Here is a 25,152-nt window from a genome sequence, read left to right as displayed (position 1 = left end):
ATCCTGTTGCTAAAGTTAAAAATAAAACCTGTAAACATTTTCCCAATGCATTTCGACCGATATGTTATCAGACAATGCCTGTTTACCTTTGCACCCAGATATTTTAGGGACTGCTGAGGTTTGAAAGATTTTTAGCTTGAAACAAAAGCTGAAAGCCCCTTCACATTCAAAGAGGCAGATGGGTGGGATACTTCAAGGAGATAAAACAAACCTTTAATTTAACCGGACAGAAATAACACATTTAACTGATTAATACCAGACAAAACATCTTAATAGATATCTGTGGCTCAGTTTCGCAGGAACAGTGCGCGTGGAGTATCGCTGCAGGGTTACTATGGTGACGTTGCGTCCTTCCGTCCCGGCTTCACTCATATCAAGCCTTCGAGAGGGAAAACCCCAGCAGAAAAGCCAAAGTCGGTGGTGTGTCGCGCCAGTCGGTTGGCATTAGCTCTTTTCATCGTCGTATTATTGTTAGAACATCTTTTTAGAGTGTAGTTTTCGCAATTTCATTCACTCGGTTTTAGGAAGGAAGAGCAAACGTCGCACCTGCCCTCGGGAGTAGTTCGGCGCGCCGGGGCAGGAGCTGTATCATGCGATACCTTTACACTCACTGAGAGGCTACGAGAGGTGCTTTCACTCCGGAGACATCCCTGAAACAACTGTCTTAGTCATATCAGCGGGAACCATACGCGTTTATACTGTACGGGAACTATTTGACCGTTCACCGAGATAAACAACAGTACCTGGACTATTACAGCCTCATCCGAATAGGCTATAAAGTGACAGCGGGATATCCTTACTTTAACGGACGAAATGACCTCAGTCAAAGGCTTCTGGACTTTTCAGCTGCTCCTCGGTTTCTTCTCAAGCGGTGAGTGCGGGCTTTTTGTCGCTTTTCTGCTCGTGAAAAGCTGCGGGCGATCTCTGACTTTCCGTGGGCTGCTGTTGTACAGATGCGGTTTGAAGTTCAGCTGTTAACTTCATGGGCATTGACTGATCCGTATCTAAATGGGGGAAAACAAATGTGAACGTGATGATGAAAACATTTTAGTATTGTGCTAAAATGATACTACTTCTGATGCCATTGAATTAATTAGGATGGCATTTTCCATTATAGAAAATATATTGCAATAGCTTATGTTCGGTTTTGGTGAATTTACTGCACTTTCAGTTACTGAAGAAGACAAATTAAACAAATATGTGGACAAAAATTATACCTTTTGATGACATTTTATAGCGTCTTTTGTACTAGAAACAATATATATATTTAGTGATTTTATAATAACAATTTGATAGAAATATTAAAATATAACACTTTTTTTCTCTCTTTCTTTAAATGTAACCAAATTGATGCACTGCCTATATACAAATTATTTGGTACTACATTTCAGGCATCATATGTTCCGAGCACATTGTTAAAACCCAATTTGTGGTGCCAGATTTTGTCAAGGTAGACAGCTCACTCGGTTTTGAGACCCAGTCATCAGCAATCTGTGCTCTGGCGCTAATTGAAATGCTCTGTTAGAAAGCAGAAGGCGATCTATGCGTCTTAGGCTTAAATCCTTTTACTGAAATTTTTTGGGAGGACCCCAATCATTTCAGTGACCCCGAGTCGCCGCCACAGCTAATGATGGAATAACAGTTAGGCAGTGGGTACTTAATGCATTCCACCATCGTCTGGGACTAGTTGGTCCAAATTGTTATTCCAAATTGTGTTTGAAATATCAGGTGTGTTTCTGATAACATTCAAAACAGTTTATTGTGAATGGGTAGCATGGGCACATCTCCAGTTCCAGTGTTGTTCTCAAGTTTGACGGGAGAATATGTGTTTATAAGAGAAAATACATTGTTGACTCTGGCTGCTTGAACTTCTGGCTGCATCTCCTTATAAACAAGATGGATAGTAAAAGATGGATGCCATTGTTCATTGTGACATAGTAGTTGTACATTGCAGATACAGGTCTTCCTCTTGCTGTCCAAACAAACAGCAGCACTTACTCTGATCCAAACAGAGGAAATACTGCTCCCCCCATGACTTTTTGGGTCTTCAAGCTTTGTCTACAAGGTCTCCAAGTAGATTTCCTTCACTGTCCTCGCACCGAGCGTGGGAAAGACACATGAAGGAAGCGGATGGAGAGGCAGGAGGCACCCTGGAATTGTTCTGGCAGTAGAGGTCACGGAAATGTGACACGCTACCTGAGCAAAGATTCCTTCCCCAGACTTCTTGCTTGCTCCTCTACTCCAAATGTGTGTCAGTCGCCCCACCTCAAGACAATGGCAGAGCGGAAGAGCATGCCATTATTTTTTATATGTTAGTGTATGTTTAATCCATTAGACGAAAATAGGCCATGAAGATTTTAGCCGTATCCCATTTTTTGGTGCTTACGCTGTGATTTAAGACCCGTTTTTTAAGATGGCTTGTGTTCATTTATTCAAATGGTGCAACTATATAATGTGTTTTCTGATATGGCACATGATTTCTTAAGAAATACAAAATGAGTCAGATCCAGTAGTCAAACTCAGCAATAGAGCTATAAAGTTGGCTTTAGAGAAGTGAAACACATTTTGACTTGGCTGTTAGAAGTTACTTGCAGGAATGAGTAGGATTAAGGATAAAGTCTGTTTTAAGTAAGAGAAATATCCAATAATGCTGCTCTGTAGAGAGATATAAGACATCTTGAAATGATCCAGATATTGCCCAGGGCTCTGTTTTAAAATTTTGCTGAACCATTTAAAGGTTAAAATACTCCAAGAATTTTACACATCTGAGAACCCTCTGCATTGCATTACTTTCCAGAACTCACTGAATACGTGCTAGCCAACCCGTACTTGCCCCTTTAACAACTTTGCAGTAATACAACATTTCATTACTGATTTGGCAAATTAGGTCTGTTTCACACTGCATGCATAAGAAGCACATAAGCAGAGCATAACTGCAGGATCTCTTTGTGCTTAAAGTCTGGAAGCATTTATCCTGTGTAACAGAGATATGACTGTATACAGTAAATGATGTATGATATCTTGATAATAGACATAAAGTTTACAACAGTCATCAGGAGGTGGCGATTAAAAACTATTACAAATGCAAAACTTGTTCAATTTTATTTGCAAGAGGAAGGCAAACCACATTTTAATTCAAATGATAATAAATCTACATGGAAAATAACCTAAACTGTAGCTTTGTACAGCTTTCAGGATGTGCATGTGCCTGTTTAACAGTTTAGTAGTTATTTATGCTGCTTAATAAAAGCCTACTGTTTATTGCAGATAATTGTGCTAAGTTCAGAACACTATATAGTGAAAATAGGTTCGGCACTGAAACAGAACTTACTCGAGCAGTGTAAATACAGTAAGCTAGAAATATGAGTGACATTCAAAATAATGCCTGGTTTAAACTTTCTTCAGTGCTATTTAGTTTTCTGGATTACACTTTATTTTCCAGGCTCAGGAAGAAGCATGATGTTCCTTCTGAACAGCCGTTCAACAGCAGTGCATGTTGGGAGGAATACAGTAGGTAGGGGTCAGCCAAGTGCAGTTCAAGCTCATCCACTCAGCTGTGAGGTGGCGTGCAAGTACAGACTGCGCGCAGACGTCCTTTAATTTTCTCTTTCATGATTTTTGGCTTGCTTGCATGCTTTCTACGCATTTGTAGTCTTCTCATTTTTGCCCCTTAATTAAACATAAAAACGTAATAGAGTTATAACAATTACTATATTTCATCATCTACAGCAACAGAATAGTAATGTTCTGTTTTATAAACACACTGCAGTTATGCCATCGGCCACTTTAAATGCTTTTGATTGGTTGTCAATGGTTTTACCTTAGGTGGTGGGCTTTGAAAACATTTATGTACCATGTTTTTAGTCATGGGTTATTTCCTCTTAGTTGTCTTTTCCCTTTGACACACCAGTTCGTCTCTTTGCAGGCCATGGTGGCTGTTCATGTTGCGTTATATTGCAATTTCAAGGAGAATCTCCAGCATGGAGTATAGCACAATCCCCTGAGCTCCAGAACATATTGTGGAAGCTTATGGGATTCAAATCCACTTATGGAGACTGTTTCCAGGGTTCTTCATATTCCATGGTTTCGATATTTGGTCAAATATGACCAAAATTACCCCACATCCTAGTCAGCTGTACTTTGTTTAATTTACCACTTTATTTAATTTTCCATACATGTTGTGCCTTTGGTTTTTGTTCCACCATCCAAAGACCAAACCAGGAACTAATAAAATCTGTATTCTCCAATGCTGTTGTCTTAACCTTACGGCTTGACACGAAGCACTAGTTGTAGCAAAGGGACTTGCAACAAGAGAACACTTCAATGAATGAGAAGGCAGGCAACACAGTTGGAGGTGAAGTAGCAACCCTTTTTTATGGTGGTCTCTAATTGTGTTTAGTTTACCCTTCAATATGTCATCAGCTCCTTGAAAATCTTGTGAATTTGGTTTATTGTTGTTTGTGTGGCAGACTGGACTATTGTTAAATTCCATTGATTAAGTAAAAGCTGTATAACTAGAAGCAGAATAAACACCGTCAAACTACCACATGAATTGTAGTAAATTAACAAGCAGATATATTATTACAGTTTATTATATAGCTCTCAGGAACAATTGATTCTAATTGGCCACTTGTGTATTGTTATGTTCAAATATATTTGATTATCCTATATGAGATCATTTCAAGCTTGTATGACTATGCCCTTTCTTCAAACGTAACAATAACCACAGCAACAATAATAATAATAATAATAATAATAATAATAATAATAATAACAGGTCCCACTTAACACTAAACCCCTCCCTAACCTTACCAGGTTTTTTCACCTCAATAGAGCTTTGTAATAGCAAATTTAAAAAATATATATAGCCACGCAAAATTTCTGTCTTGCAAAATTCCAGTATTTATAGAGTTTTACATGTCCCAGAAGTGTACTTTTTCTTCTTCCGAAAAAGACAGGAAAGAAATTATTGCGCGATTGGTCGCGTGCGACAGTTGCCTGACGTTTTGGTTTTGTGCCCATGGATACGCTTACTATTGTTGTGCATAATTTTTATTTATTAAGAAGCCTTTGTTGCTTGTAAAGCTTTGAAATCACAATGGATAGTGTGGCAAGGTTAAATGATTAATAAATTTCTATTGTTGTGTAAGCCCAAAAAAGATTACCCCTGCCCCGTCCTGAGAGACTTCTTTACCAGCAATGTGCATCACATGGGTGGACGGGAAGCACAGGCAGTCATGTACCAGCTACAGAGTAGGGAATTCCGCATATTATGACTGACGCTTACTGGGCAGTGACAGGATTTCCTCTCTACAAAAGACAGTACATAAGTAAATTGAATTGCATCTGTAAATAAAAATAAAAAAATCAAACTCAAGCATCATCTGACTTCATAAGTTCCAGCTTTTTAACATCCATCAGGGACCAGTGACACATTAGGTTTGCTGAACAGTTTGTGGTCAAAACGTTTTGCAACACAATGCTTACGGTTTTTATAGTTCTCCAGAAGTGAGCTTTCCATGAAAGCCCACAGTTTAATTTTAGAGTGTTTTTTGTCTTTCATCCCATTCAGCATTTAAACCTATCTTCTTTTTGCACACGCTTCTCTGCTCTTCCGGACATGAACCATCTCTTATTCTCACAAAACTGCGAACATCAATTAGGACGCCTGACTGACTGATTGCAAGATTGTAGTAGGTCAGGAGGAGCCTTTGACAGTGACATGTCTTTTATTTGTTCCCATGAGAGGCACACAGGCTAATCATGTTGAATATGGCAACCCACATAGCATCAGCACTGTGTTTTTTCCATTCATCCATGGTTGTCGTTTATTTTTAATAGGCTTTAATGGAAACCAGGTCCCAGGCCCCTTGAAACACCACAACAAGCCTCATTTTTGGCATTTTTCAGTCTCTGTGCTGGAGGAATGCAGTACACAGCTGGTGGAGAGGGGGGCGAGGTGCCGCACTGAGGTCAGCACTGGCCAGACATCAGGGGCAGGTGGGGGTCTGTGAGCTGTGGGAATACGTGGGTGTACAGGGACAGAGACAAGAGGTTTTTATGAGAAAGTACTCTTCTTAAGTGGGCTGCTGGGGCCCCCTGCTGAACAGGGCAGCTGTGAAGACTGCTAGAGTTGTTGGGTTTTATAGGATGTGATTCACCGCTCGCGTTTGCATGCAGGCGTACATCTGTGATCGAGGCTTCGAGGGAAAATAAGAATATATGGATGTCAGCAGGAATCAATAATTGTCATAAAAACACATTTGGTGTCAGATCGAAGCTTCTGTGTGGTAAGCAAGCGTTTCAGAGCGGTCAAATTCAGTTTGAATCACTCTGACTAATATCTCTCCATCGTATAATGTGAACAGCATCTTCTTGTAACTCTTATGTAATGGATTAAAATGTACAGTGTTCTAAAACATCCTGACTCATAAAACATGTGGACAAAATGTGCAACATATTAGCTTTTGATGATTAATTTTATGATGAATAGTGTTTGTCTGCGGCTTTTGGTCGTGATTTATGACAGATGCCAGCATCACCGTGAATTTTTTTTTTTATTTCATGTGTAAACTTCTATCTACAAATCAAATCTGTCTAAATATCTACAGAACAAATTTGTGGTGCAATATGGGAGTCACCATAGGGGAGGGTATTTTTTGAGTAGGACATCTGCGGTTGTGTCTGGTTATGTCTGGTTCTGTCTCATCTGGTCAGAGGGTAGTATCAAGCTGATAGAGGTGTGTACTTTGCGTGAAAAGCTCCAGTTACATCCGCTCCCCTTAACTAACCTTGGACTGTGAAACAACAATGATGTTGAAGCATACTGAGAGGAAGTTCATATTAAGTGGCAGTGTTGGTGTAGTAAGTTCATTCTGTGAATGCAGCTGTGTGTGGGGGGTGGGGACTACATGAGTAATAAAACATGACTTTCGTTATTTATTAGTAAGCATGATTTATCAGAAAGAGAGAGAAAATAATATGGGTGTTCATGAGAAGAAAATAAACAATATATAATGATGTTATCATCCTGATAATAATCCTATTTATCTTGTGTTTTGGACATAGATGTCATATTACAGAACGTTATGATCTTAAATATTAAGATCTTACTCAAGTGGTTTTCAGAACTATTTTGTGTTCTTCACGCTTCTTTAACTTGAGATGGTGACTTAAGAAAGAGATGCACATGTGTGAGGCACAGAAACAGAGAGGATGTCTGCAAATGCATTAAAAGATAATGAATAAAGGTATGAGAGTTGTGCTTTTATAACAGTTTGGACCGTAATCAAAGTTTGTGATGATCTAAGATTGTGTTTTTTACTGGGGATATTTCCCAGAAGGCTGTTCGTATAACAAAAAATTCAAAATAAAATAGTTTTTGCCTGGCAACACAAATAACCTGCATTACAATGCCACAATAGAAAGCATTCAGGGAGTAAGTTCAAAAGAAGGAAATCACTTTTGAGACGAATGTCACCCGTACTAGGCAGCAGAGGGAATGATACCGCTTCCTGTCCCGAGCGTACTCATGGCTCCTATCATCAGTTTTACCTGGCCCCAGACCAGCAGTGAACCTTCACAGTAATAATAGCACACAGAGGAGATCTCGAGAGATCCAAGTAAAATGAAGCTCTTCATCAGAGTATAAAAAGGTGGCATTATGCAGAGGGCAGAAAATAGGTACTGATTGATGTGAAGGATGTGTTTAAGGACATCTGATTCATCTGGGGTCTGCCTTGTTCTTTCACACACGTGCTGACAGAGGTGACCCCCTCCATGGGGGGCACAGCTGTATTTCTGGCCTCCCTTCTCTGATCTGGAATGTATACACACTCTCAAACGCACTGTTTCCACACCTCTGCTATTGCTTAACATTTTGAATCAGTCTCCAAATTACACTGTTTTGATCTTGTACTTCTTTAGAGCATTCCATTTGTGGACCACAGATTAGCATTGTGTTCGGATTACAGTTCACCAGAAATAACTGTAACGCACATCTTCAAAAAGTTGAAAGTCAGTTTGAAACCTGGAAACTTGTTGCGGTGCTGCGTTACTCTATTCAAGGCTGTCAATTTGACCACATTGTGGGATGTGCTTGCGATGTTAGTATGTCACTGATTGTGTGTTTTGCTATATTGTATTTTTAGGGTTGGTAGAGGGATCTCATTTGGCTGATCCACAGCTGATTCCTGCCGGAGACACACACCTTCAGCATGTTGGTGGCACGCTCACACTCATTTGCAGGTACTGTTTCCATCTCACACAAGCACTAAATCTAGGATATGTTAATTTTATTGATGATGTACAATTAAGCATTCCAGTTTTTAGACAGAATAAATTTAAACTCAGTTGAGAATAACATAAAACCAAATGACCAAATTATTTTAAATGACCCTTTTAAATATCTTCTTTTATGTTTCACAGAAGAAAGTTATACAGGTTTGTAAAATAGTAAATGACAAAATGTTTATTTTTGTGTAAACGATCCCTTTAATTCTGTATAAGCACTTGGGTGACAGCTGGTGTGTGTCCATGCACACTGATCTCACACCATAACTCTTCAAAACAAAACTCATTTGCTTTTGCTTTGACATGAGATGAGAGGCTCTCAGAGAGCAATATAGTCCCAAAATAGCTAGTCATCCAAATGTAGCGGAAAAAGAAGGGGACAGGGGACTTTTGAAACATATACATTTAGACACTGAGAGAGCATTCCATGCAATTGCAGTAATGCCAGGAATGCTGACCTTAAGAAACTTAACTAATGTAACGCTTCCCTAGAAGGCCGTGTGAGCCAGAGACAGATACTGTCTTTGGCTCTGGACAGAGATTTGAGGCTGAAGTTGCATGACCCATCAGCCTAGAGGCAGCAGCAGTATGTGAGATATGTCTGATTCTCCACTGGGGTCCTTAAAATGTGCCCTTTCAAAAACAAACAGTGCTTAAAACGTTTGAACACTTCCATTCAATAAATACCTGTTCCCGTGTGAAAGTGGGACTCTAACAAACTTTCCAAATATACCCAGTGAGAATATGAATAAAGAATCTGACATGTTCTCAGAGTAAAATCTCATTTTCAGTGATTCAGAAAGAGCTCTTGTAACATTCAAAACAATGTAATCAGGAACTGTAGAAGGATCAGTCAATGAAGGATTTGTTTTAAACTGGTCTTTCTGTAAACCCTCCTTATGCTTAATTGTAAAACATCTGCTGTTGATTCATTTCAGTTACTTTTAGGATTACGTTTGTAATGTCAGAATGTGTTTGTATGTGGTTGGTTGTGTAATTTTCCTGATTCTGTTTTTCTATAATAAGTTCTATAATATATGACATAAAAACTCTAAAAATCAAATGTTATAGCAGTGGATACTCTATGCAATGATTTTTCATTTGGCATAAGCCTACTTGGCTATGAAATTGTCCTTTTTGTTGCTGATATTTTGTTTATATGGTGTGGCTTACAACAGAGGATCAACCTCTCTGCACTGGAAGCTGGCTAACAGAGATGTGTCATCGGTACGGATTGAACCGTGTGAGGAGAGAATGCACAAGCACTGCAGCAAGCTTATCGTACACGACCTGATGTACAATGACACTGGCTTCTACACATGCAGTCACCAAAAGTCTAGCAATCACGAAGTGTCCACATATGTTTTTGTTAAAGGTAAGAAAATTAGAATACTTATTAACATTTTTAGCATAGACCCAGCGATCGCGCAAATTTAGTTTAGTAAAATAAAACATGTCTTTAGAAGATCGTTTCATTATTATTTGAGTACAATACAGTTTTTGGTTATAAATGATTCCTGCAGGATAAACCAAGGAACTCGGCCCTTTCCTTCCAATTAATTGCCACAAGAGATATTGAGGTCTCTCTGTGTAAAACTGGACCTGGAAAAACTCCAAGCCATTAGATAAGCTTGAGATTTAAAAAAGAAATAAGTAACGAGAAACTTTGCCTCATTGTAGACCAGACTGAAACTAGAACAAAGCCATAAACCTGTTAGCTGGGCAATGGAGCTAGTGACTATGCAGCTATGACTGCACTCATATAGAAGATTTGAATCACTGACAACTGGACCGTATCTGCAAGACAGAACCTAGCTGTCATAAGACCAGGAAATAGAAAATCAGTGGCACAAAAACGGAAGGATTTTATATTAAGCTGGATGTCTTTGAGATGGAAACAGAGTTTGATTGTTCTGGAAGCCTGGTTTTTGATAATTTCCTGTTTGGGCTTCTGCTTAGAGTCTTCCTGTGCCTCCCGACAACTGCATATAAGCTGTTAACATCTATCAGTTTTTTTTACATGTTCCTCAAAAGAGATTGTAATAATGAATTGAATTGTAAAAGTATTTCACAGCATTGCTGTGTTTAGCCTAGCTTTTAATCAAATAAATTCAGCCTTGGTGAGCATAGGAGGCTTGTTTTAAAAACATTATTTAAAAAAAATCTTACTGACCCTAAACATTTGAAGGGTAGGGCATGTCCAACACAGCTTAATTTTTAGTTTCAGTCTCTGGCTCACCAACTGTTTTGTTTAGCAGACCTCTACCACTGCAGCCTACTGCATATATAGCCAGTTTAGTACCTGATAGTCCCCTGGTTCATCTCACTATGTTATCTCACTTTTTATGCGAGATAAGTTTGTTTTAAAAATATCTTTTATTACATGAACACCGTCAGCACACAGAAGATCTTGTTTGTTTTATCACGCAGCATAGCTGTACAGTAACATTGCCTCCTGCCAAGCTGTTTCTGTATCCAGCAGCTCGTGTGGCAGTTTTCTGTTTAAAGAGAACACTGTCTAACTTTATCTGGGATATTTAATTGCTCCTTTAGGCTGGATTTCTAGGCATAGCCTGATGTCCTAAGAATTAATTGATAAAAGATTAAGTACTTTTAAAAATGTCATCATAAGTGAATTAGTAAAATGTGTTTGTGATTGGTAAGTAAGCTTTGTGCTAAGCAAACATTTTTTATTTTGTGCTTACTGCTTTTTTTTTATCATAGATCACAATCATCCATTTGTAGAGGCTCACCTGAGAGAACAACTGATTTATGCATATCGGAATGACCCTTTTTTAGTGATCCCATGCAGAACAACATCCCCGAATTATCATGTTATCCTTGAGACTGTGAGTATTTTTTTATGTTAACGGCACTGTTTTCAAAAGCACCGTATGTAAAACTGATACATACAGTGGAGGCGAATGTTTTACCTGCTTTCCTTGCCTCAGAAGCCTTGAATATGAAAAATGTGTTTTGTATGATATGACATGAAAAATGCCTGGGCGTCTTAGAGTTTCTCACACCAATCAAAGCCCTGAGCATGTGTATACAGATAGAGACAGTGTGCCATAGGCTCTGGGAAGCTCAAGGAGGCCTAAGGAGTCACTCTGTCTGCTTCCTGTAAGAACAGGAAAGTAGTGTTGTGCTGTTGTTTTTCACTCAAAATAGAAACTCGGGTTATAAATAAAACACCTTTTTTTGTCTTGTGTCCATGAAGACTAGGGTAGGGAAACAAATAATACTTGAATAGTAAAGTTCTGTTCATTAATTTAGCTAAACGTAACTTAACTTAACTTAGCTTAGCTTAGCTTAGCTTAGCTTAACTTAACTTAGCTTATATTATGTTTTTTCATTTTTATTTTATTTTATTTATACTAGTAAGCAACTTCTTACATAATATCTGAAAGTAGATTCGGTCCTCTAAACTGCGTGGGCAGCGAACAACTTCAGCAGTAGTGTTTTTTTTCACAGTGGCCGTGTTGTTGGTCTATGATCATTTCTCACAGTTTTTTTGCTATGGATAAACACTTCTAAGCCAGATGGCACAGATAGTAATGTAACCTTCCTGCCATTGGAAGATCTCTGGCATTCGTCCTTCCTGTTTCCTTCCTTCCCTCCTTTCCTAGCAGGGCACTTGGACTCCGAACAAACAAAAGAAGCGAAATTGAGTATACAACATGATCAGTTACTCACAAGCTCACCCCTGTTTTTCTCATTACTGGATGTTCTACTAATCATAGGCTGTAAAAGCTTCACACAACTTGTTTGCTTCACTGAAAGAACTGCTACTAATAAAAAAATTTGTTAAATAAATTCTCTCTTGCTTTTCAGATGAGTAATCCTATGACAGATCATGTAAAAAGCATGGTGGAGTGGAATCCAAAGAGAGGGTTTAAGATTCCCTTGAAACCTTATGACAGCTACCAAATAATTACGTGTAAGACCACTGTGGATGGCAAACAATTTCAATCAGACTACATACTCATAAGGATAAGTGAGTCATTTTAATTAAGGAGAAAATCCCAGTTACGCAATTACGTTTTGAAATTACAAAAGCTTTTTTTTATGACATAACCTGGATTCAAATTGGTACCTCCTGTTTTTTGTGCCTAGCGGCGGAGTTGGAAAATGTTGGCATCAAACCAGAACGACCAAAAGTAGTGGCCGGTGACACCCTGATCCTCAACTGCTCTGCAGAGACCACTTACAATGGCATAATTTATTTTGAGTGGCGGTTCCCTAAGGGTCGGGTGAGTTATCAGGAGATGATAAGATGCTAAAGACACTGAAGTTTTACCTAAAGCCCTTCAGTTTTAGATTAATGCTGTACCCACTCAGATCTGCTACTTGATTTGAACTGGCGTTATGTAAAACTTGACCTGACATCCTCTGAACTTCCTGTCTGTGCTTTCAGATCAATCACATTCAAGAAATGAAAAAGAATAGGGTCAAAGATGGTAGAACCGTCATGATGAGTAACGCATTAATCATGCATAATGTGACAATGGAGGACAAGGGCACGTATGTGTGCACAGCATCAATTGAAGACAAAAAAATTAATTTTACGACTAAACTAACTGTATACGGTGAGGAAGTAATTTTGTGACACTACCTTAACACAATCATGCTTTTGTTGAAAAGTTGAATACATTTCTTGGATTTTTTCTGTTTGTCTCTACAGAGCATCCATTCCTCAATGTGACCCATAATAAGCGCAAATTCATCTCTACTATAGAGGGTAAAAAGGTGCACTTTGAGCCACGGGTCAATGCCTTGCCAGCACCAGATAGAGTGTTGTGGTAAATTCCATTTCCATTTAAAAAAAAAGGGGGAAATAAGAATCAAATGCCATGAGAGGAATTTAATATGTAGCCACAATGTACTAGTATTCCACTAGTAATTAATTTATTGTCTGATTATTGCATTTGTGGGGTATAGGTACAAAGATGGAGTTGCCATTTCAGAAAATTCTACATGTTATGAGACAGCAGGCCACAGCCTCACCATAAAACAAGTGAGGCAGAAGGATGCTGGGATCTTCACTATCGCTCTGTCAAACCAGGAGAGGGGTCTCTACAGGAACCTCAGCTACAGGCTGGACGTCAGAGGTAATGCAAAAAGCCTGTAATATGATCATCAAATAGTGCAGTCACAACTTAACACAAATATATATAGCGAACAGCACAAAATCAAATAGTTTTAGCTGCATTTTTTCAATGAAGCTAACCATATTCTTTAGCAAATTTTAAATGTGTTTGGGAGAAATTAAAGTAGGCAGATGAATTGATATGCTTGTCTCAGAAAGTAACCTTCCATCCCGCAATGTACACAACTATGATTGCCTTCTTTGGCCTAATATGTATTATATTTCTCTGTCCTCAACCTGAACCAAAGTATCTGACATCGCTACAGACCCAAAAGCAAAACCAAGGTCAAAAACAATGGAAACTGCATTAAGATATTTCTGGTTGTAATTGTTTTTGGGCATCATTCATCAGATTCTGATACTAAATATTCAAACATGCTGTTTTTCTCCGTTATAAACACAGATGCCCTTTAATGAGATCCATAAAGTCAATATTTCTCCCTGAATATTATATAAGCCTCAGTATTCTTACTCTTCCATTTTTAGTTATGAGTTATGAGGTGAAAGTTTTTCTCTTCAAACGATCTGTAGACTGACCATTTAAATGACTGATGATCTTTACGTCCATATGCAGTGAAGCCAAAGATTTTTGAGGAGGATGTGGCTTCGGGGGGCCCACAAGCTTACAAATATAATGAGGGGCACCAACTCACCTGCACTGCATTTGGGATTCCCATGCCAAACATCACCTGGTTTTGGCAGCCGTGTGACCCCAGCCCTGATCTTACAGAGTAAGTCATTAGTGCACTGTTACTGTTCATATTCAAATGTACTTTAAATCAATAGGTCTGCTCTTTAGTATTTCACATCAGATAATAGATTGCATTATTTCTAATAACATTTCATTGTGTCAAAAATTGTGACAAGGGCTTGTTTTTCTTGTCATTTTCACAAATTTTAGTTTGTTGCTCCATAAAGAGTTGTCACCCTCCTACATGGAAGATCTCTTCTTTTGCTGAGGTGTTAAAGTCAGTGATTAATGCTGGCCTTTACCCACAGCTCTCATTATTCAAATGAACTGCATCCGTTTCCTTGACACTGGTCCAAAATAAAGTATGCTTATTGATGAAAAATAGCCCCAGAGGTACATTTTGCAGTCACTGGCTCTGAAAATGTGAGGACGATTTATTGTTCTCTTTCCCCAAGCCTGCATTGTACTATAAGCAAGAGTATTGCAATGTAAATGCCAGCCTTTTAGTGAACCTTTATAAACGCTACGGATGTCCATTGAACTTAGCTGGTGTGTGATGACAAGATCTTCTCGTAATTGAGAGTAATTATTTGTCAAGTGGTACTGCCAAATTTGGGACAAAAATACTTTGGGCTTTGTACCACATTGCCAAAATACCTATTTGCCTGTTCTAAATATAATCAGTGATGGCAGTAAACACAACAGCTCATAATATAGAGGGTGAGAAGGCTTGATTTTCAACATCTAATGAGAGAGGTACATTAGAGGGTAATTGTCATGCCCTAGTTGGAAAAAAAACAGAACCATTCTTCTTTTCTTTTCAGTAAAATGAATTTATTTCTTGAGCAGTGACCAAAAAGAAAAAGTATCCACGTTCACACCATCAGATTTGGGAGTTGTGGGAGTGAATCCCCTACATGATCATATTTTAGTTAATGTGCCATTAAGCATCCATAAAATCAGTGTTTCCAAGGGTCCCATATTAGAGATATCATTATTGCACTCGTAGAGGTGATCTCTCAGAAGTCTTCTTAATCAAGGGGCTGTGAGAAGTTATCAGTGGTCCCTTGTTGACCATGGAGGTCTGGGATCAGCCTTATCTCAGCCGGCCAGAGAGTGGGGGTGTTTCCTTTGAACGGTGACGCATGACTCAGCCCTTCCTGTCACGCTGAGGTTTCCTCTCCGACCTCGACTCTCATTAATCCGATTGTTCCTCCGCTCAGATTGATGCAAAACAGCTCTTTGGTCTCCTGCCGATTCAAGGCATAAAATACATGGCCCTCAAATTCAGAAAAAAAACATTCATTCATCGGGCTCCACAGTGTAATTATAAATGTAATTACAGAAATTAATTACAGATGTAATTACATACAGGTGTTTTTAAATATATAAGTACATGTAAAAACATATGTACACAATAAGTGCATTGTAACAACTGATTAATTTAAATGTAAGTAAATTAAGGCCACCTATTATAAAGTGGGAGCGATAAATGAAAGATGTTAACTAAAAAGGTTAATTTGCCCAACAATATTTTTTGGAAGGAAAGACCTGTTTTCTGTTTCTCATTGAAAGTAAAGGGTATTCACTGAAATCTTATGACTGTATGCCTTGGTATTTCCTTGTGTACATCCTGCTTTGATACAAAAGGCAAAAACTTCCTCTGTAAACTCCAGAGCAGAAATATCATTATTTAAAATTGTTGTTAAAACAATTATGATTTGTCTAAATGTGTGTTTTTGTCTGATAGGTGCAGACTTTACACCGATCCTCTGCCTGTTGAAGATGCCACCGAATCACACAACCATTATCCTCATAATCTGATTAAGGATGTCAGCAACAAGATTGAATTATTAAAAAGCAAAAACAAGGTATGAATTGCAGTATGGGTAGGTTTGCTATTTATTAGGAAAGATGCACTTCTTTTTGTTCCCTTGATTAAGTTTTATGAGTAAAATAAATATATGTTTTTAAAAAAAGTACACTCACACGAGGTGAAAAGTAGTTGTTTTATTTTTCGTGGAGCAGGATTCATCAAGATGAGATGGGAATAATGGGAATGCTGCATTGCTTCAATGGTGTTGGTAACTGAACATTATGTATGATGCTACACCCACATAGCTTGGTGTCAGCAAACTGCCATACTGTTGATGACAGAAATATGGTTTACATAAAAAATGCTGAGTGTACCTTAAAAAATGTTAAAGATTTGTTTCTTTTTTGTTGACTTTAAATAATTAAGAGGAAACGTATTCGTTTAAAAAACATTTAAGACCAAAGCTTTTACATAATGCAGAAACTGGGTTGCTAATCCAGATTAATTATACTTTCAGCTTCATTTTGGCCGAAAATAGTTGACCTCAAAATGCCGCATTTTATATGCTCATGGAAAAATGCTGATTTAGAAGTGAATGTGAAGAATCCAAATCTGATATACAGCATACATCTGTCTTCCATTTGAAACTCATAAAGTCTATTGAACGTTCACATTACTAAATTGCCTTTTTAGAAATCGCTTTGAGAAAATAGGTCTCAATATAATAAAGAAACCACAATAAAGCAATAATCAGCATTATGTTTCTAGAGAGCTCAGTTTGCTTCAGCAGTCTTATTTGGCTGAAGTATCAATAGAGTAATGAAGAATGACATTCAGTGTGTGCATGTGAGTGACTATGTGTGTGTTCTCCCCTAATGGAACTGATAGCTGAGGCTCATTTAGCTCTGCTGTGAATTATGTTACGCTTCAGTCACCTTCAGTGGAGAACAGAGGCCAGTAAACAGGGCAGCTGCTGTTTTGAGTGGTGCCCCAGGACAGAGTTTATACTGATATATCAGTCCATCTTACTGAGCGCACTGAAGCCAGTAAAATCCTCATAAACAGAAGTTTCTCCCAGGACTATTCATGCACCGACTGTTGATTGTTTCAGGACTGTTTTCAAACACATGAGATGACTTTAAATGCTATTTATGTACAGGGCGGTCACTGTGGTCCCTCCGATGTGTTGAAATCACATAAACGTGTGAAAACCAAGAGTGAGCTTTGAGGACACAGTAGAGTTCACAATGGCCCTGTTTTAATTTGACCCTATCACTGCATGGATGAATCCAGATTGCTACAGTATCCATAGTTGTTTGCTTAGACAGATCTCCTTCGTTTGTCACTTTATCATCCTTTGCTTGTGCTGGCAAATGTTACAGTGAACACTGCAGACATTATGGAACACATCCCAGGAGGCCTTATTACCAAAACCACTCACCCAAAACATTTGTAGCATTCCTCTACATTTCACTGTGACTGTACATAGAGCTGCTGTAACCTACCAGGTCAACCATGTATTTAACTGCAAATCATCAGCTAAAAGCTCTAAATGATTTTTAGCCACCAGCAAAAATATAAGCTTACAGCAAGATTTTCCTCACAGCAAGATTTATGTGACGCAGTATATTCTCCCAGTAGGAATGTCATTTAAAACCAATCATGCCTGCCCTCCCTTGTGCTAGGAGGTTAGTTCTCACTATGGAATAGGTGTAAATTTTGAGGTTTGCTGTATTTAAAGGCTTTTGTGACAAATAGATGATGCTTTGCAGGGATAAAGCACAGCGGTCAGTGATAACAAGGCCCCATTTAACAGGGTGGGATTTGTTTAGCGTGAATTCCTTTCTGTCACCTCATATAAATTTTCCAACCCTGTGAATAACAGCCTGGTAAGAGTGCATCCGTGATGGTTTCTTGTAACTCCAAAATAAGAAAGGGTCGTCACAGTAAAAGACAAAATAGAAAAGTCACTTTAAATTTCTGACTACGTCATTAGATCGAGAGAAATGGTAAATGTCCCTCAGGAGTTTATTCAAAACATTGTACGAATAATGCGCATTTTATAATGAAATGACTTATCATAGAATAGAGGTATGTTTACGCTGAAAAGTATGCCGATTATGCTTCTTGTTTTTCAGGTATATTTTAGCGCAGTGTGCCAGTTAAATTCAGCTACATGTAAGACTAAACAGCAATATTACAAGACGTCCACAGATTTACATTAAACAAGCTCCACACCTCATTTCTGTCTGTACAGGAGCATAATGTTGTGTACAAAAGAAATCCTAACCTTTGTAAAAATTCTTTTGCATTAAATATTACTGTTCTACGTCTTTACAAACTGAAACAGACAAAACATTAAATACGTGTTGTTCAGAGCCAAAGCCATGCTTCTTACGTTTCAAATGCGTCTTATAAACAGTCTGTGAACCCCAGGAAGTAAGCTGAAAAATGAGTGTATCGCTCCAGAAATACACCCGGAGTGTTTCATACCTTTGATGTGATGGCCAGGAAAACAGATGTTGTTTGAAACTGAAAACAGAGCTCTGGAATCTGGTCTTTTTCCAAAAATCAGCATTATTATTATGTCTACATGGCTATTAATGAGTTCCACTTGAATGGTGACAGTATTAAACCTGGCATTTTAAATGTGTATCAGGAAATGACATGGAACACAGGCACACCTTCTGTGCGGTATTCAGTGTGCTGCATTTGGCCTTAAAACTCCAGATGTCTACTAAAAGTGGGAGGCTGAGGAGTATAAAAAAGGTCCAGTTGTACAGTATTTTAGTTCTATGACCCATCTGTTTACAGGAAATAAATGCTCAAAGTTTAATGTCATCTAGGTACTGAGACATGATACTGTGTTATTCCTGTTAAAAGAATATTGTGTCATGTTTTCAAATTACTGGTTTACATTCCTAATGATCTTCATCCATTTCCTTAGACTGTAAGCATTCTGATGGTGCAAACAGCTAATGTGTCAGGAATCTACTCCTGTACAGCAAAGAATGACATCGGGAACCGGACCATGAGAATCCCTTTTTATGTGTATAGTAAGTGGACTATTTTCATTTGTATCAACTTGCTTCTATTAATTTGATTTAAAGTTTGACAGTTTTGGTTAATTTTATTCTACCACAGTTTTCATGTTTAAAAAAACTGTACAACTAAACATTTTTTTGTTATTCTCACACTCATAATCATGCAGTATGTTGTTAATTTTCCCAGCACATTTTGTATTTTTAAATGATCTAATAGTTTTTCACAAATCCCATCTTTGTTTTGGTACAACTGCTAATAGTGTATTAACCAATCTGGTCTCATAAATATATGTACCTCTGTGCACTTTTTGTGCAAGACAATTTTTACTCGTCTTACTGTACATTTTGCCGCAGTTTCAACGAGAAATGTCCACTGAGTGACGCTAAAGCAAAGGTTAAATTAACCCTGGCACATTTTTATTATGTTGATATAGGTATGTATTGTGGCCTTTCAGAATTGAAATATCCACTAAAAGTTAATGACTGTTGCTAGAAGTTAATGCTCTATCATGTTGGAAATATGCACTACACCAAATCCAACACTAAACCTACCCTATAGTGTTAACAAATGCAAAATGAAAAATTATATAAAAAGGCATTTGTAAAAAGGCAATATGTTTACACAGATTTTAACTATTTTGTCAAACCATAAATAGACAGGATTTGAACTAGAGCTCCTCGCCTCTGAAGTACGTTTCTGTACTCAGTGAGCTACCAGCTATGAAAACCCATAGATATGAAGCTGGATATGATATCTTCAAGTAAAAGGTCTCTGAGTTTTACTGCCTTTAATTTTCATTTCTTTTGGAAACTGCTGTGATAAGTACTTATTAGTACATATTTAGTTTCTCACTAAAAAGTGCACCAAGGTACATTTATGCCATGAGATCAGGTAGCTATTAACACTGTGTTTTTTTACATGCTGAAATCTGGCTGGCTTGTAACTGTACACTGGGAAATTAACATGTGTTATGCTTATGACAGAGCAGTTCTGAAACAATTTTGCAGTGAAAAAAGCTCCTTACTCTAGGCTAAGGCTTACAAGTCCGCTTGCCGTTCTGCTTACGTACTCTGGGATGGACTGTGGTAGTGGAATCCCAAACTCTGCTTTATAATGAATCACTGTTATATGTAGCTGACCGGGGTCAGATGTGTCTGAAATGAGAAACCCATTCACTGAGTTACATAATGAAGAGTGTGTCGGCTGTCAAAGTATTCAAAGCTGCCTAGATTAGAATGATATGGAAAAACGAGCTGGAATGAATAGCAGCCGAGGCTCGGGAAGCGTGAAAAATGAGAACTGTGCAATAAAAATGGAGACAGAAGATAAAATGGAGGATGTCAAGTGGCATGTCTCCAGAACAGAACATAACAGAAAGCCCCAGAGAATATGCTGTGCTATGCAAGAGGTGAAGATGACTTTGTGTGCAGGAATGCTAGTCAGAGGGATGAAATAGTAATAACAGCTGTCTCCTCTGGTGGGACGTATATTGCTGCGAATAAACAAGCGTTTTGCCGGCTCCCTGGAGGCCTGGCCTTAGCCTGGTTCTTATTGTAATGCTTCAGGTCAGCCATCACTGCCGCCATTCGCCAGCAACATGCTTCCAATTAGGAGTGATGAAACAGGAAATAACTGCAAATTTGACATTCCTGGCATGGCAGCGTACAGCTTTTGTATTTGTAGTGCAGGCCAGAGTACGGCGATCTCTTTCAACAGTATTCTATAGCGTAGTTTCAGGTCCCTCATGACCCATATGTTTTGTGAATTAGTCACGCTTTCTCTGATTGTCGATTTACAGATTATGCATGAAAAGCACGCAATAAATGCATCATGTTGACTGACATGTTCAATGAATTGTTCTTTTCCATACAGCTTCTTAATGTCTTATTTTTCTTTTACCTTTCCTAGATCAGGAACAGCCATTTGAGATTGGGCCCTCGACAGCTGTTGCAGGAGATGACGTTACGCTGACCTGCACAGGCACAAGATACCTACACGATAGGTTGCATTGGTATGGACCACAGGGGCACAAAGTGCCCAAAGGCCAAACAACTCTTCAGATCGAGCCGTACACCATATCTTTGTCCATCAAGTTGCCCAATGTCTCGAGAAACCACACACCGGGTTATGAATGCCAGGCTTTAAATATCAACTCCAATAAAGTGGTCAATACAACATTTCTCTTGACTATTAATGGTGAGTTTGAACCAAAGAATTTTATCTTTATGAAAGCATCAGCGTGCATCATATGATGTAATGTCAGCCCCAGCTTATGTTACTGATCAGAGAGAAACAAATGGCAACTGTGCGTGAATCACATAAAGAGGGGTTGTTGTTGTTGTTATACTTGCAGTTGTATGACCTTTACAATTGATATAATTAAATGCAATACAATACTATAAATAAAAATAAATATAGAGAGAATTATTATAGTAAAGTGTATAATACATTTATTATCAAATATACATTTATAAAATTACATGAAATAAATTGTATTAATATCAAGCATTTTATGACATTAAGCCACTTATCATTTGTGAAAATTATTTAGAATCAAATGACTGCATTTATCTATTAAATTAATTTTATGTTTTATACATGTATTTAATGAATAATATTTTTTTAACTAATGTAACATTTTAATGTAGAGATAATGAAATAAAATAATAATAAAGCCATAATGTTTATTTGAAAGATTTTGGCAGTATTCTTATAATTAACCTTTGTGCATGAATTGCTTTTATTGATATCTAAATAATTGTGGCATGTAAATGAGAAAAATGTGCAACTCTCTCTTGTCTGACACAGAGAGGCAAAGGCCCATGTTGATGCAGAATCTGACCAATCAGGATGTGAACAGCAGCAGCACCCTAACTCTGGCCTGCTTGGCTGAGGGTGTGCCAGAACCTGATATCAAATGGTACAAAGACAAGACTCCTGTCACAGAGGGACCAGGTGAGAAAGCAATAAATGGATTTATGTGTGGTCGCAGGTGAACTCAAGCTATTTTACAGTGAATTTAAATGTAGATATTTCTATCAGGAATCTGAATCTATTTTATAAGCTGCATCTTTCAATACTGCTTTCAGGTATCACTCTAAAAGATGGCGTTCTGATCATTGAGAGGGTGAAGAAGGATGATGAGGGCATTTATGAATGCCGTGCCAGCAATGATGGAGGAGAAGCAAAAACCAGTGCGGTCATTACTGTAGTAGGTCTGTACCAAGTCTTCATCTGCCTCTGTTTCTGTATTCCTCATTCAGATTATCATAGCTGTGTAAATTGTCCCGTTTTAGAATTTTCTCTTCTTTTGTGAAGATAATTATAAAAATCTTAAGCCCTGATTTTCCAGTGACAACCATTCCAGTAAACAAGACAAGCCTTTTTTGGCCAAACTTTGAATAACCACTGAATGAGAACGACAGACTAAGGCTGCCAGAAATACCATGCAAATTCCAGACTTTTATGATGGGCCTCTGGGAGTTAAAGTCAGGGTCCTCTCAAAAGGGAGTTGACCTCTTCATAGTCTTTAGGGACATTCATTAATGACCAATAGAGAAGCAGGGGGTTTAATATGAACAACGTTCTTGTCTTGTTATGTGATTATATGTACAGATGTTATTAAAAACGTGATTATCGATGCAGATAAAGTTTGTTTGACAAAAAACATTGTGATGTCTGATATTTATTTTGCACACAGGAGAAGATGGTAAACCAAATATTGAGGTGATCATCTTAGTGTCTACTGGAGCAGCAGCAACATTTCTTTGGATAATGCTCATTCTCTTTATCCGAAAATTAAGAAAGGTAAGGTAAACTTTGTGTGAACTTTACCTGAACTATCGATGATTTTGAAATAAGTAAATAGTTATGTAATTAAATAATGGATTCCTATTTGTTTTATTTTTTAAATGCAATTTATTGATTTAATGGCAGAGCTGAATTTTTAACAGACGTTACACCAGTTATGTTTACTCTGAATACTTTATCTTTTAGTCTGCTTACTAATGCTTATGTAACTTGCAGTGATTTGTTGTTTTATCTGTTACTTGGTTTTCTCTCAAAACATATAGTGATGTGTGAAATGGTCTAATTAGCCCTGAAACAGTCATGCAGCTATACATAGGAAAAATGACAGAACTCTGTTCTATTTTGTCTAAATATTCTGATTTAAGAAATATTCATTTATTTCTGCCAGCCAAGTTCAGCAGATTTAAAGACGGGGTATCTGTCAATCATCATGGATCCCGACCAGATCCCCCTTGATGAGCAGTGTGATCGTCTGCCCTATGACAGCAACAAATGGGAGTTCCCCAGAGATCGTCTCAGGCTTGGTTCGTTTAAAGACTTGTTCAGTCATTTTTTTTTGTCATTTTCCTCTGAGAGCAAAGCATCTGATATAAACTAGAATGAACTCAAGTCTTTCCTTATTCAAAATTCATAGCTCATTAGACTCATTAGAGATATTATGCTTCATTTAAGTAGTAACTTTTTCAATGTTTGTTATATTTTTCAATGTAGATGACATAGCTCATATGACTTTAATTTAAGAATTTAATTTAAAATGATTGATTCATATTGAAATCTCTGTGGTACTGAACATAAAGAGCCATTAAATACAAAGATAAACTTATCCATACACAAAGCAATTTGCTCGTTCTGCACTTTAATTGCCTATTGTTTGAGAATGGTGGGCATCAGGGTTGCCTAAGTTTTCAAAAGAAAATATTATGCTTTTATTTATCAGCAAGTCGCTTCAGTCGTTCAGTCTTAACTGCTCCATGAATTCTCAGTGGAGGGTCAGTCAAGCAGTCCCAACCTCTGCAGGCTGTTTTAATTACAGCCTCACATCTTTCCTGACAGGGCATCCTGCCTGATTTATGAGCCCCCAGGACACGCTAGCTCATGTAGACGCTCTTTCTCTCTGTAACAGGTAAAACTTTGGGCCATGGAGCATTTGGAAAAGTTGTAGAGGCCTCTGCATTTGGCATAGACAAGATATCTACTTGCAAAACGGTGGCAGTGAAAATGCTGAAAGGTAATTGCAACATGTTTTGTTTTAATGGGCTCCAAAAACCATAATAAATTACAATTTGAAAATTGACGTGATTGTTTTTTAATGATATCAGCTGCATGAACTTCAAAGTAATCTTATGATTGTTGAATTGGAGAGTGATCCAACGAGCATTGTGCTTCAGTGGAAAAAACCCCAAATGTTTACAAAATGTACTTATTTGATTAGTGACCTAGGCATAATCCACCAGAGCGTTTCTTTGTTTGAAATTTCAGATTGATCTTTGTTTTATTTCCCAGATTTTGATTGTGGTTTCAGACTTTTAGACCTCACACTATAATGCTATCAGATCAACAGAAATGCAGTACAACAACAGAAAATAGTTAGTTGAACATAATCAACATTCCTGAAAGTTTTCTCACATCATAAATTTCCTCTATTAGACTGAAATGTAAAGGCTTTTTATGGCAGCACTGAATACACTGATCCGGTATATTGAATGCAAATGTAAATCAGATATTGAAAGCAGAAGTCCATAGTTAATCTTTTCGTATTTGCTCATGTTTCTTGAGTGCATATGAAGATAATTAGCAGCTGTTCAGAGTATTGCATGCTTCATGTGATAGTCCACAGATATAAAACCTTGGACAATAACATACGTAAGTGAACTGAACGTGCAAATACTCACGTAGCATTTATCGCTGACCCATGAGCAGATGTTTCTTAGACCCCTCCAAACCAGAAACAGCATTTTTTTTTTCTCGTAATTGGTCAGTGTTTGCTATTTTATTGCCATATTTCCAAAATGTCCACTGTTATACAGCAATATCGAGTCAGCACAGGGAATTTGTGTTATTATGCATTCAACTAAAATAAATATTTTGGTCTAGTAGGACTGTATCCTCTTGCGATTGTATTTGTTTAAACTCTGTCGTCTGGTCAGCTGTCTGCAGCGTTTGTTTGTAGTGATGGTGTTTTCTTGCAGAGTGATGAGCGCCGCTCTGGTGGTGGTGGTGTTTTTTCTGTTCTTGATGATGATAAATCTCTCGATTCATTAGATGTACATTCCTACTAGTGTTATTATATTTGTCTTCCCTGTGCATTAAGGCAAGACTGATGCCTCCTTACTACAGGTCACCTCTTAA

The 25,152-nt window shown here is 37.9% G+C and overlaps 1 protein-coding gene across 1 annotated transcript in view; it reads left to right on the top strand.

Moving 5' to 3' along the window:
• Positions 1 to 392: 392 nt before the first annotated feature.
• kdrl (kinase insert domain receptor like) overlaps positions 393 to 25,152 on the top strand; it is a 38,117-nt gene continuing 13,357 nt past the window's right edge. The window contains exons 1-18 of the mRNA XM_043256991.1: positions 393 to 871; positions 8,151 to 8,247; positions 9,471 to 9,667; positions 11,017 to 11,141; positions 12,127 to 12,289; positions 12,409 to 12,545; positions 12,710 to 12,881; positions 12,977 to 13,094; positions 13,234 to 13,403; positions 14,016 to 14,172; positions 15,883 to 16,003; positions 18,896 to 19,004; positions 20,902 to 21,189; positions 21,802 to 21,948; positions 22,083 to 22,208; positions 22,694 to 22,800; positions 23,192 to 23,327; positions 23,927 to 24,031. Coding sequence (XP_043112926.1) covers positions 814 to 871; positions 8,151 to 8,247; positions 9,471 to 9,667; positions 11,017 to 11,141; positions 12,127 to 12,289; positions 12,409 to 12,545; positions 12,710 to 12,881; positions 12,977 to 13,094; positions 13,234 to 13,403; positions 14,016 to 14,172; positions 15,883 to 16,003; positions 18,896 to 19,004; positions 20,902 to 21,189; positions 21,802 to 21,948; positions 22,083 to 22,208; positions 22,694 to 22,800; positions 23,192 to 23,327; positions 23,927 to 24,031 — 2,533 coding nt within the window. The 5' untranslated portion in view covers positions 393 to 813. The remainder of the gene's footprint in view (positions 872 to 8,150; positions 8,248 to 9,470; positions 9,668 to 11,016; positions 11,142 to 12,126; positions 12,290 to 12,408; positions 12,546 to 12,709; positions 12,882 to 12,976; positions 13,095 to 13,233; positions 13,404 to 14,015; positions 14,173 to 15,882; positions 16,004 to 18,895; positions 19,005 to 20,901; positions 21,190 to 21,801; positions 21,949 to 22,082; positions 22,209 to 22,693; positions 22,801 to 23,191; positions 23,328 to 23,926; positions 24,032 to 25,152) is intronic.

Source organism: Puntigrus tetrazona, chromosome 14, assembly GCF_018831695.1.
Source record: "Puntigrus tetrazona isolate hp1 chromosome 14, ASM1883169v1, whole genome shotgun sequence".
Classification (NCBI taxonomy): Eukaryota; Metazoa; Chordata; class Actinopteri; order Cypriniformes; family Cyprinidae; genus Puntigrus; species Puntigrus tetrazona.
The sequence above is the reverse complement of the archived record's forward strand: the minus strand, read 5'-3'. Positions and strand labels throughout refer to the sequence as shown.